This window comes from Magnolia sinica, chromosome 16 (genome assembly GCF_029962835.1).
Source record: "Magnolia sinica isolate HGM2019 chromosome 16, MsV1, whole genome shotgun sequence".
Lineage (NCBI taxonomy): Eukaryota > Viridiplantae > Streptophyta > Magnoliopsida > Magnoliales > Magnoliaceae > Magnolia > Magnolia sinica.
The window spans coordinates 59,087,923-59,101,218 of record NC_080588.1 but is presented as its reverse complement, the minus strand read 5'-3'; the positions used below and the strand labels follow the sequence as shown (position 1 = coordinate 59,101,218).

The window sequence follows — 13,296 nt, the reverse complement described above, 5'->3', positions numbered from 1 at the left end:
TAAGGTATTATTTTAATCACAAATATCGGAATGAATTAACTCCAAGGGTTGTGTTTTTTCTCATGCCAGTCCCAAACGGTTTTCTTGTTATTTTAAAATGGGCATACATATCACATTTCCCTTTTTGTTGTATTTCATATTTTGGTATAAGTCCCAGGATCATTATTCTTTTCATTGAATGATAATTAATATAACCTAGTCTAACATGCCATAAAGATATAGAATATACTATATAAACGAAAACATCATTATTATTAATAATATTTAGTTTAATAATACTATTACATGAATATCCTTTGGCTACAAACATATCATTCTTGGTGATAACCAACTTATCAGACTCAATTACTATTTTGAATCCTCTCTTATTGAAAAGATCGCCTGACATTAGATTTTTAGACATATCAGGTACATGTAATACATTTGTTAGTGTCAGTCTTTTGCCTGATGTAAACTAAAGCTCGATTGTTCATTTTCCAACAACGTTCGCACGAACGTTATTACTCATCTTCACTTCTTGTCCAGTTGTAATACTTTCATAGGTCCTGAAGATGTTTTGGTCCTTTGATATGTGAATGGTTGCACCAGTATCTAGCCACCATCCACCATCGGATATTACCGTGTTAGCTTCAGTAACCATTGCTACAAGTTAGTCTTCTGTCATGTTAGCCTGAGCTTTCAGTTGCTTCTTCCTGTGTTGACATTCCTTTATATAGTGTCCTGGCTTATTGCAGAAGTGACACTTGCCATTTTTCTATTTTTCTTAAACTCCATATCTTTCTTTGGGGAATAGATTTGGAGTTCTGAAATTTTGGCTTGTCATCTTCTACTATATTTGCTTTGGAATGATTTTCCAGAGCATTTTCTTTTTTGTCTCGGTTTCTAGACTCTTCTTTTATATGAAGATGTCGTTGAAGCCCTTCAAGATTGTACTTCCTCTCATTATGTTTCAGTTTCTTTTTATAATCAAACCATGGTGAGGGTAATTTTGCAATTACTACACCGACTAGGAATTCTTCAGGAATATCTATACCACCAATCTTCAATTCATCGGTCAAGTTCTATAGTTCGGTTACTTGGGAGAGAATTGACTGATCATTTTTAAACTTGAAGTGGACATAATTGTCGATTAGAAATTTCTGAGTACTGATCTCTTCAGTTTTCTATTTTTGATCTAATTTTGTCCACAGATCTTTAGCAGAGGATATTTTACGGTATGAGTTATAGATGGAATTAGAGAGGGCGTTTAAGATATGACATTTGCATAGAAAATCGTCCTTCTTCCTTTTCTTCCGTTCTACCTTCACTTGTTCTGAGTCATCGTCTTTTGGCTCGGTTAGAGAAGGCAGATCATTATCTATGATGTAAGATAACTTCAGAGTTGTTAAAAAGAAAAATATCTTTTGCTGCCATCTTGAGAAGAATTGACCGTCAAAACGATCCAGTCGTACAAAGTCTTCGTTCATAACTTGAATGGAATGAATTGCCTGTATTGTGACTAGAGTTAAATCTGTCTTGAATGTTAGAAATTCAATAGACAATAGAGGATATAAGAAACTGATCAGATCTATCAGGTTCAAGGCTCGACTTGAATAGTCGATTTCTCAGGATAGATTTGCTGTCTTTTTTCTGAAAATTCCAGCAAGTGCAAACGAAGGAAATCTATAAATTGTCTTCAGGATACAATGAACTCAATAACTTTCATTTTTGAAATTTATTTTTATTCTAAAAACACAGCACTCTTTGCTCCGGTTATAACTATACCAACCTTTCATGTTACTGCTCTATTATTAAATGTGACTCTAATTATAAACATTGAGCCACTTGTTAATTGGATTATGTAAACACATGGGATTTCTACTTCATTTTAGTTAATGCCCACAAACTCAGATTTGGGTCTGCAATACTCCAATAGCGTGTTCGAGGGCATTACATGCACGTGAGCCACCCACCACCCACCTTGGTGGTGTTGACATCACCAAGTTACGCCGATGCTACCATGATGTTTGTATTATATCCACACCGTCCATCCATTCAGCAAAATCATTTTAGGGCATGGCCCGAAAAGAGGCATATCAAGTGAACCATACCATATAAAGCTTACCGTTGAAAGCTTCTTCAAGCCACGGTAGTTTTGGATCAAGTTAATATTTGTGTTTTTCCTTCATCCAGGTCTACCTGGTCTTACAGATAAGTTGAATGGAAAATAAATATCGTGGTGGGCAATAGGGAGGTTTCAATGGTGGGCATCATTGTTCCCCCTGTTTTTTATGGTGTGTTCCACTTGAGCTTTGAATCTACCTCATTTCGAGGACAACGTGGATCTTGAAAAATAAATGCACGGAGGGGATAGAATACATACAACATGGTGGGACCCCCAAATCTTGGTGATGCCCACGTGATCAGATTAAGCGTTACTCTGGTGTCACCCTTACTGTGGGGTCCACCTTAATGATATGTTGTATATTCATACTGTCCATCTTTTTTTCCAGCCCAATTTAAGATGCCTTCTAAAAAATTGGAAAATTGGATACGCTCGTGATAACTGCGTCAATGGGCCAGCTTCGGGCCTGAAAAATCAGAAAATTGAATACGCCAGGCCGGACGGCCGGCCCAAAACAGTTCAAAATCAGAGATCTATACCTGTCCTCGCCCGTTCACAGCCCTAGCTCCCGATGTGTGGCACACGGTCCGCTCTGTTACTGCCGACCGAGTCTGCCGATGCAACAGGACCATGTAAAACTCGGAAGCAGATTGCCTAGACTGCCATACACCATACACCTTCGACCTTAGTAGTGGGTTGAGATAACCAAGTCCTGTGGTCTCACCATAATGTATATATTATATCCACACCATTCATTTATTTTGTGAGATTATTTTAAGGCATGGCTCAAAATATAAGCAGATCCAAAGCTCAAGTGAATCACGTGATAAAAAGGAGTGGGGATTGAACGCCTACCATGGAAAGCTTAGTGGGCCATAGAAGTTTTGGATGGAAAATAAAGATTATGGTGGCGATAAGAAGGTTTCAACGGTGAGCGTCATTATCATGGTGTGGTATACTTGAGCTTAGTCATCTAAAATGATCTTACAAAATGGATGGACGGTGTGGATATAATACGTACATCAAGGAGGGCCATAGAACTCGGTTAAGTCAACACACCACCGAGGTCGGTGGTGTGTGGCACACCACGCAATCTGCTTCCGCAAAACTCTTCTTCCTCTTTCAATTTTCAAAAACATTTCCCCCCTACCATATCTCTCTCTCTCTCTCTCTCTCTCTCTCTCTAAACCCTAGCAAAACCCTAAAAAGTCTCGCCATGACTGCGATCCTTCCGCCCGTTTCAGGGCGGGAACTCTCAAATCCCCCTTCGGACGGCATCTCAAACCTCCGATTCTCCAATCACAGCGACCATCTTCTTGTCTCATCCTGGGACAAGGTTTTCCTCTTCTTCCCTTCTCAAAAACCCTCATTGCATATCTCTTCTTGCATTTCAGTTCTCACCATTTCCATTTTCCCTCTCTCTGATCAGAGTGTCCGACTGTACGATGCGAGCGCAAATGTGCTGAGAGGCGAGTTCTTGCATGGTGGCCCAGTCCTTGATTGCTGCTTCCACGACGACGCCTCCGGATTCAGTGCCAGCGCAGATCACACCGTCCGCAGGTAGTGTAATCTGCTATGTACTCACCCATTACTTTTATTTGTTTACATCCATTACTTTCATTTGTCTACACCCATTTTCAGTTTTGGGAATTGAGATATTACACTTCTGTATACTTTCTAAGCTTTATCATTGGTAAATGGGAATGAATGTGATGCGAATCGAGCAGGGTCGATTTGCCTTGTAACTATTTGAGGAATTGTGTGAGAGAATTATACATAGCAAGGTTTCAGCTTGTACAAGTTGGGCCGATGGATGGGTGATCCCGACTGTTCATCTTTCGTGTCTCAACGTGGATGGGTCATGTCTAAGAAATACCTCAGGCTCGAAAATCATTGCCACCAATTCTGGGCCTTTCTTTGGTCAAAATTTGACTGTTGCTGGAATTTTCTGCATGCCACAAAATGGAAGGCTAGTAGTGACCCGTTGAGAAGATATGGGCACGGATCGTCCATGTTGGGTGTCAATCCACCAATGACCTGGCTAACTGATCCGTGGTTGTACTTGTAGGCTGATAACCTGAGCTCACTATGCATGCCAGCAGGTTGGGGATCATATAATTCCTTATTATATCTTCGTTTTCTCTTCTTCTGTTTGTTTCCAGTCTTCTTTAGAGTCCATAATGCATAGAATAGATTGTCTTGTGAGTTGTGCAAGAATCATAGTTCTAAACATCTTTGACTATAAACTCGATGCAGTCATTTTGATTCAGTTGAGTTTGGAGCCGAGTCACCTTTCTGAGTCGGAGGAACTGCAGATCTGTGACCTGTGCCTTTGCACAGTATATGCAGGTTTTTGATTCTGACAAGTGGGGCACATGGTTTGGTAATCCAGAACCATTGCTCTGTTGCACTGAAAGATCTCCTTGACAGGACAATCTTAAACTTTCAATCTGTGGCCTATAAATAGATGTTAAGGAAAGAAATACAAAAAATGGTCTACATTCAACTGAGAAAAGTACTAAGATTGATGTTTACAATATTCCAATTTCAGATATTTTTGGTGAATGGTCCATCCACTGTGGAGGCAACAGACCAATTGTCTAGGTTACTGAATCCTGGGACATGTTCATCAAAATTGAGAACTCTTTCACATTGTGTAGCGCTTTGGGTCTTGTATCCTATAATTCCTTTTTGATTCGAATCACTTTGAAAATTCATTTACTGGTTTGAATGAGAAAAAAGTTTTGTTGTGGATTTTTTTTACCAGGACAAGGCATTTTATTTTTAGTAAAATAGTGTACTATTTCTTTATGAATCACTTTTTTAAAGTGTCACTCATATTTTAATTCACGAATTACACATGGGAATGACTTTAGTGCACAATATACAAATGTAGTTTAAAAAGGAATTTTTAGGTTCACACTGTGTGCACAATTTTTTTTCCTATCATATTTATACTAGGGGTCTCATGGTGTATGCTTTTTGCAAATGATATGGTTTTGATTAACGAGATAAGGGAGGGGGTCAATGCAAAGTCAGAACTATGGAGGGATTCTTTAGAATTTAAGGGGGTGTTTGGCGCATGTTATTAGATGAGATTAAGTGGTATGGGATAAAAAAAAGTATAATTATTACATGTGACAGGGATTGTCCCCTATTACCATAGGATACCATGACACAAACATAACTCCATGCTCTGTTTGTGTCATGGTGGTATTCGGTTATTAGTTTGTTGCTCATTGAATAAATATACCAACTACCATTTGGAATCATTGAGAATAACATATATGTATTATATCCGTACCGTCCATTCATTTTGCAACTTCATTTTATGGCATAGGCCCAAAAATAAGGCGAATCCAAAGCCTAAGTGGACCACAACATAGAAAATAATGGGATAATGATGCCCACCGTTGAAATCTTCCTAGGGTCCACCGTGATGTTTATTTGCCGTCTAACCTGTTCATAAGGTCAAACTGACTTGGATGAAGGGAAAACACAAATATCAGCTTGAATTAAAACTTCAGTAGCCCCCAAGAAGTTTTCAATGGTAGGTGTTCAATCTCCACTGCTTTCTATGGTGAGGTCCAATTGAGCTTTGGATATACTTGATTTTTGGGCCCATGCCCTAAAATGATCTCGAAAAATAGGTGGATGGTGTGGATATAGTCCATACATCATGGTGGGACCTACAGAACTTGCTCACATCTACAAAACTTTTCAAAAATTTGGGCGGGAGTCATCCTAATCCAATAGGTACCAAATGAAAATCCATCTAACCTAATCTGGGCCTTTCCCACTCTCCCCAAACACAGGGTGAAATTTGCATGGTACCAAATGCAATTCCATCCCACCTAATCCCATATAACACCGTGTGCCAAACGCCCCCTAAAGGTTCTAAAATCATTTGGACTAGAGTAGAGTATATGGAATGCAATTTTAGTTACTATGGTAGTGGAAATGAGGATTTAGTTAATATTGTCGACCACGAAGTACCCCAAAATGACCATTTGCGATATCTTGGGTCAATATTTATGGGATAATCTGGGGTAGTCAAGGAACAATATTTTAATAGGATGAGCATTGTTGAAATGAAGATGTTGGGATGGATGAGTGGCAAGATGAAGAAGGATAGAATTAGAAATGAATGCCTTCGAGGGAACGTAGGGGTAGCACCAATTGGTAGTATTATGAGGAAGTAGACAATTCCTTTGGTCATGTGCAACGAAGACCAAGGACTACACCAGTTAGGAGTGAGCTGGTTCAAGTTGAAGACTCTAAAAGATCAAGGAGAAAGCCCAAAAGGACATGAGTGGAGGTAGTGGAGACTTGATGAAGTGTGGTTTGGCTAGGGATGTGGTCCTTGATAGAGTGGAATGGCATAACAAGATTCATGGTACCAAACCTAGTTAGTTGGGAGAAGTACTAAATGCTGATGACAATGACTTGTGCATGTCTTATTTTAAAATATTACTTAAATACCTAGTATTCATGTAGTTGATCTCCATTAGTTGACAGAAGGCTTAAATGCTGATGACGATGACTTGTGTATCTTATTTTAAAATATTACTTAAATACCTAGGTAGTACATTGGGTTGACCTGACCAAGTGTTCCAACTAGCATGTCCCAACTAGATGTCAAGTAGTGTTTTTGGGTTTTTCTTTTTGAACTATGGCAAGAATATCCCATCCTCGGTTTGGGTCTTCTTTCTTAGCATTAGCTGAAATGAAGCCATGTAAATTGGATCCCTGAAATCTAATTGGGTTTGTACCTATGTTGTTTGCTTTTACTCCATTAGGACTATAACAAAGAAAAGTACGTCATAGAATTTAGAAAGTGAGTGTGAAGAATGTGTATTACATTCATGTACTGAGAAATACATAGCAGATTTGCTTGCGCATGGCAATGGGGCACATTAAAATGCGTACGAGAAAAGAGTTATTTGGAATATGATGCAATATAAAATGAGGCCAAAGTTCTTAACATCCATGATCATCGAAACACTTGCAATCATGTCTCATGTGGAACTGGGTTTTTGAGGCTTCAGATGTGAATCCATGTGTTTGATCTGGTGGACAACAAGTGCCTTGTCCATTGGTGCATGGGCTGATGTCCGGGCATCTAAAAACTCTAAGGGTGCGTTTGGCTCACGGTGTTATATGGGATTGGGTGGGATGGAATTGCATTTGGTATCGTGCAAATTCCACCCTGCGTTTGAAGAGAATGGAAAAGGCCCAGATTAGGTTAAATGGATTTTCATTTGGTTCCTATTGGATTAGGATGACTGCTGCTTAAGTTTTTGAAAAGTTTTGTAGATGTGAGCAAGTTCTGTAGGTCCCACCATGATGTATGAACTATATTCACACCGTCCACCTATTTTTCGAAATCATTTTAGGGCACGGGCCCAAAAATCAAGTATATCCAAAGCTCGAGTGGACCTCACCATAGAAAGCAGTGAGGATTGAACGCCTACCATTGAAAACTTCTCGGAGGCTACTGAAGTTTTAGTTCAAGCTGATATTTGTGTTTTCCCTTCATCCAAGTCTGTTTGACCTTATGAACAGGTTGGACGGCAAATAAACATCACGGTGGACCCTAGGAAGATTTCAATGGTGGGTGTCATTATCCCACTATTTTCTATGTTGTAGTCCACTTATGCTTTGGATTTGCCTCATTTTTGGGCCTATGCCATAAAATGAAGTTGCAAAATGAATGGACGATATAGATATAACACATATGTTATTCTCAATGATTCCAAATGGTAGTTGGTGTATCTATTCAATGGGCAATAAACTAACAACCAAATACCACCATGACACAAACAGAGCATTGAGTTATGTTTGTGCCATGATATCCCATGGTAATAGGGGACAATCCCTGTCGCATGTAATAATTATATTTTTTCAATCCCATACCACTTAATCTCATCTAATACCATGCGCCAAACATCCCCTAAGGAAGATATAAGTCAAGTGGGTCTTTAATGCATATGAGGCTATAAATAGGCCGTGTAGCTTTTGATGAGGGCCTTCAATCAATTGGTCGGGGGTTCTTAGCAATTTTGGCAGAGATGTTGGGTTCCTATATTAGCCAAGGGAACTTTGGGCAATTGTGGTAGAGATACCAGGGTGGCGGAGGAAATTCCTTTATAGAGGCGATACGAACCAGGCAGAGGAAATTCTTTTGCCAGACGAGGCTTTGGGCAATTTCTATAGTTCTTTTTTTTTTCCCCCCACTTCTAGCTTAAGTATTAGGGGTATTTTCATATTTTTCTTTCCTTATTTCATGTAGGGTCAAGATTAGAAGTTTAGAAACGAGGATAGGATCAAGGGCTAGGTTTTCATGTAATGAGGTTACTACTTAGCATAAAAGTAGGTTTTGCAAGGATGTTAGTAGTTTTTAAAGTTTATTATATTAGAGAAAAGAAACAGAGGATAGGGAGAGGAGTTGAACTATCCTTCTTTTACCTTGATTTTGATTAAGTGCATTATATTGATTTTATCCCATTGCACTTTGTTCATATGATTTTCCTTCTAGTTTGCAAATTCCTTGCATGTGTTGTGGATTGTGTGTAGTTGGGATTTCTTGGCACCATCCTCCCGTAGTCCCGTGTAAAATTAGTAAAATGTGGTTATGACATGCAATAAAAAAGACATATAGTGATTATGCACATGATCTTTGGACATTCATCTTAAATCTATTATCCATAATGAGGTATTAAATTTAGCATATTAAGACCAAAATTAAAGTGGTCTCCCTATGCAATGCTTGCCTTAGTATTTCCCCTCTTGCTCTGGGCTTTCGAGCTCCTATTTGTAAATTTATCTTCTAAACAACTAAGAACACCTTATTCTTATTTTTGCCTCTTTTAGCAACTTATATTGTCACGTTGTCACATAATTATTACTTCATGCTATGCAATGATTTGTTTGACTATATACTTCTGTAATATTCTTGATCATACCGCTTTGCCATTGATGTAAACAAACTAGTTTTGCTTTTATAATTATGCATGGGAAACTGTTGAAATGTCTAGTAATGCAATGAACAATGCATTTAGCACATAAGCTTGAATTTGCAGGTGTGCGAACATTATGTGTGCATGTGTGTTCTTTTGGGTGTGCATATATGAGAAGGTCTTGCAACTAGTTGGACCTTATGATGCAGGACATGAAAATTAAATATGATATGCGAGATTTCAGGCTTAAGATCACGTTAGTTCAGAAATAATTACACAAATTCCATATCCCACATGAAAGTCCAAACATTCAATTAAGGCGAATCTATGCGGGTCCAGGCCTATACATGATAGGGCTGGATCAATAAAAATTATGAACCAAACAATATTCAAAGAAAAGAAATAATCATCCACACATGCATAGTAATCAGTCCCTAATCCAAGGGATTCACCAATTTTAAATCCAGAAACTCTAAGGTAAGAAAAGGGACATAAAATTGGAGATTTGAGTAATTTAGGGTTAAGTTTAGGGATTTTGGGTGAAAGCGGAGTGAAAGAGAGGAGAGAGACGAACCAGAGAAGTACCGCATGCGTGGACAACAATAATGACCCAGACACACATGTGTGTGATCTCGACTGCACGTGTGTGGGGCCCACTATTCAGAAAAAGGCCACCTTGGCCCTGGTCGGCCAGGGATGGACTCCAAAACCGCCAAATCTCAGCTCAATCCGATGTATGGTTTGTGCGTGGTGCTCCGCCGAAGTTTCAGCCCTCCTCTAGGGCTAGATTCTAAAATCCTGCTGTGGGGAGGAGAATTGCTGCAATAGATGATTGATTCGAAGTGTAGATAATGGGGTGAGATGAGAAGAAGGGATGGTAGAAGATGGGTTGTAGAGATGGCGATGGATGGGGGTGAATCGGGATAGATGTGGTTTCGCACCACGGTAGTTAACCCTTCGATGAAGGGAGGGCTTCGCACCCAATTAGGCTTCACAACTCAGAGAGTAGGAAAACGCAGAATTTTTATTAATCTTCAATCAATTAAAAAAAAGCTACAAGGGATGCCTATTTATAAGAAAACCCTATACCCCAAAACTCGTGCCATGTGCGCAACCTATTACTTGGCGATGAAGTAAACCAAAATAAAAACTAATCAAAAAAATCTAAAGCGTCCATGATGTTCTAAATAACATTAATAAACAAAACCTAAAATATGAAATCAATCTGACCAGTGGGCCACGATCATGAGATCCCATGATGGGCTTTTCTTGACTAATGGGCTTGCTCTTTTGAATCAAATCTTCGTCTTCTAAGTAGGAGGCCCTCCCTGGACGTCGTCATTGATCCAGATCGACGGTGGGGCCCTCCTTCTGGTATACGTGCGTAGGGGGGCGGCGTGAGTGTGCCTGTGTGCGTGATGTCCCCATCACCTTAACTTTGGCTCCACTTGGGTACCTTTAAAGTTATGTTTTGATAGCCCTATTTGGATAAGTAACCTTTGGAGACACTCCGTAGTTTTGCACTGGAACAATGATAATAAAGATAGTGTAATTCATAAAGTGTGCTCTTATTCGTATAATGAAATCTTCAAAAAGTAGAAACACTTTTAGCCAGCCATGGGGTAGTTCAGCCATTAAGATATCAATGCTGTTTAATCCATTTTATTGAACAACGGGGCAGTTCGGTTGTTAAGAGATTGATGCAGCGCACTCCAAAAGTGCAGAGAGATCTGCTGAGGCTTGAAACTTCAGTTAATTTTGTGTCATGGAGTAAAATTTGTGGTTCTTAGAGGAGCAGAAGGGAGAGGTCTGTTTCCTGATGAATATTTATAGCTAGAATGTTAGGGGTTTGGGATGTAAAGTGAAGCGGCTTCAAGTTAAAGAGATGTACAGGAAGTTGAAAGCCTATATCGTCACTCTTCAAGAAACCAAGCTCTCCTCTTTTGACGATAAGCTTCTAGATGAGGTATGGGGGCTGAAACCTAAGGATTTTGTCTCTTTGGATGTTGTGGGATCAATAGGGGGTATTCTGGTTACTTGGAACTCAAGTATTTGAAGGAAAGAAAATATCTGGTGCAAAGAATTCTCAGTGTTAGTGGTGCTTTCTAATTTATCTTAAGGGTTCAGGTGGCATTTTACTGCAGTTTACGGTCCATACAAAGTTGTTCTCAGATCTAGATTTTGGGAGGAGCTGAGGGCATTTTTTTCGAAATGGCCAATCTGTGATGTATAGGGGGGATTTCAACATAACATGCTTTACATATGAGAAGTTGTCAAGAACTCATATAACCAAATGCATGAGAGGGTTCCCGATTGGACTTAGGGGTATGATTTGCTTGATATTTCTATGTTAAATTCACCTGGACTAATGGGAAGATCAACCCGATCATAGCCTGCCTCAACAGATTTTTGGTTTCGCTTGAGTAGTTGGACAAATTCCTTTTGGTCTAGCCAAAGGGCCTCTCCGGACCTACTTCTGATCATAAACCAATTGTTCTGGAAGTGGATGATAGTTGGGATCCCAAACCCTTAAGATTCGAGCTCTCGTGGTTTGAGGTGGACATATATTTTGGGCTTATGGAGGACTTGTGGAAATCCTTTCAAGTTGCCGAAGCACCTAGATCCAGATTACATCAAAAGATGAAGCTCCTTAAAGGTTAGCTGAAGATATTGTGAAAGGAGGTATACAAGGAGAGAAGTTGATGTTGTCGGCATCTTGGATGAGCTTAATACCTTTGATATTTAGGAGGAAGAGGCTGAGCTGTCTGACGAAGAAAAAGTAAGGAGAAATGATTTGCCTTTGGGATTCTCAAAGCGTCTCAGGGAGGATGAAATTAAGTGGTGGCAAAGTTCAAGGGCCCTATGGTTAAAAGAAGGAGACAAGAACACGTGATTTTTCCACAACGCAGTTTTTGCAAGCGCAAGAAATAACAGAATTTCTTCTATAGTTGTGGATAGGAGAAGGATTGAGGAGAAGTTGTAGTTGTGTGAGGTGATAGCATGGTTTTACGAGAAGCTTCTATTGAAGGAACATTAGGTCTGGCCAAGGTTAGACAACCTCGTTTTTGACAGCCTGCTAGATGATGAAGCTGATTTTTGGAGAAGCCGGTGACCAAGATTGAAATTAAAGAGGCCGTGGACAGAAGAGTCAAAGCCCTGGGCTCGAATGGCATTCCCATGGCTTTCTTTCAAATGTTTTGGAATATTGTAAGGAGGAATGTGATTGATTTCATCCAAGATTTCTTTGAGAAGGGCCCCTTAGCTTAGGAGTTTGGTGCGTCTTTCATCACTATTATTCCTAAAGTAGAAGGAACAAGTTGTTTGAAAGGTTTTTGTCCAATTAATCTCATCGAGAGCTCGTACAAGATCTTAGTTAAGATCCTTGCTTCAAGATCCCGTGCGATGATCATAAGTGTCATTTCAGCTGACCAAGGGACTTTTGTTGGTGGTTGACAAATTTTGCACATTTCTCTCATAGTTCATAAATGCATTGATTCTAGATAAGAAGAAAATAATCTCGGGATAATATGTAGGTTGGACATTGAAAATGCGTATGATCATGTAAAGTGGGATTTCCTTGACTATTCATTGAAGAGGATGGGATGTATAGCTAAGTGGAGGTGGATTCAGATGTGTGTTGGATCTATGACTTTCTCAGTACTTGCGAATGGCACCTTAAAAGGCTTTTTCAAGCCGTCAAGGGGTATTCATTAAGGGGACCTGCTCTCCTTTCCTATTTATGATCGTAGAAGCTTCTAGTCAATTGTTATCCAAAGGGCAAGAGACCAATCTCTTTAGCAGGTTCAGGGTGTCTTAGTTGGGAGAGCAAATTTCTCATCTTCAATTCACTGATGATACCATTATATTTTGAGACGTTGATCCTTCTATGGTGGACAACTTGTGTAAGGAAGATGTGTGTTTCGAGGCAGACTTGGGTTTGAAGGTTAACATGGGCAAGAGCGAGATTGTGGGCATCCATTTATCTGAAAATGAGGTGTTTGGTTTGGCTTTGATTTTCAGCTGCAAGGTTGGGTCTCTTCCTTCATTATATTTGGAGCTCCCGTTGTGCATTGGGAAGCTTTTTTACGCACTTATGGGATAGTGGTGGAAATAATCGAATGAAAATTGTCAATATGGAAGAGCTGCTACTTTCGTTGGGTCATCATTTAACTCTAATCAAAGCGGCCTTTCCCAATATGTCACTATACTTTATGTCCCTATTCAAATGCACAC

General features: G+C 39.5%; 1 protein-coding gene across 1 annotated transcript in view; it reads left to right on the top strand.

Moving 5' to 3' along the window:
- The first annotated feature begins 3,251 nt into the window (after positions 1 to 3,251).
- The window catches only part of LOC131229630 (mitotic checkpoint protein BUB3.2), a 32,414-nt gene continuing 22,369 nt past the window's right edge, over positions 3,252 to 13,296 (top strand). Inside the window, exons 1-2 of the mRNA XM_058225619.1 lie at positions 3,252 to 3,440; positions 3,534 to 3,664. Of these exons, the coding sequence (XP_058081602.1) occupies positions 3,321 to 3,440; positions 3,534 to 3,664 (251 nt within the window). The 5' untranslated portion in view covers positions 3,252 to 3,320. The remainder of the gene's footprint in view (positions 3,441 to 3,533; positions 3,665 to 13,296) is intronic.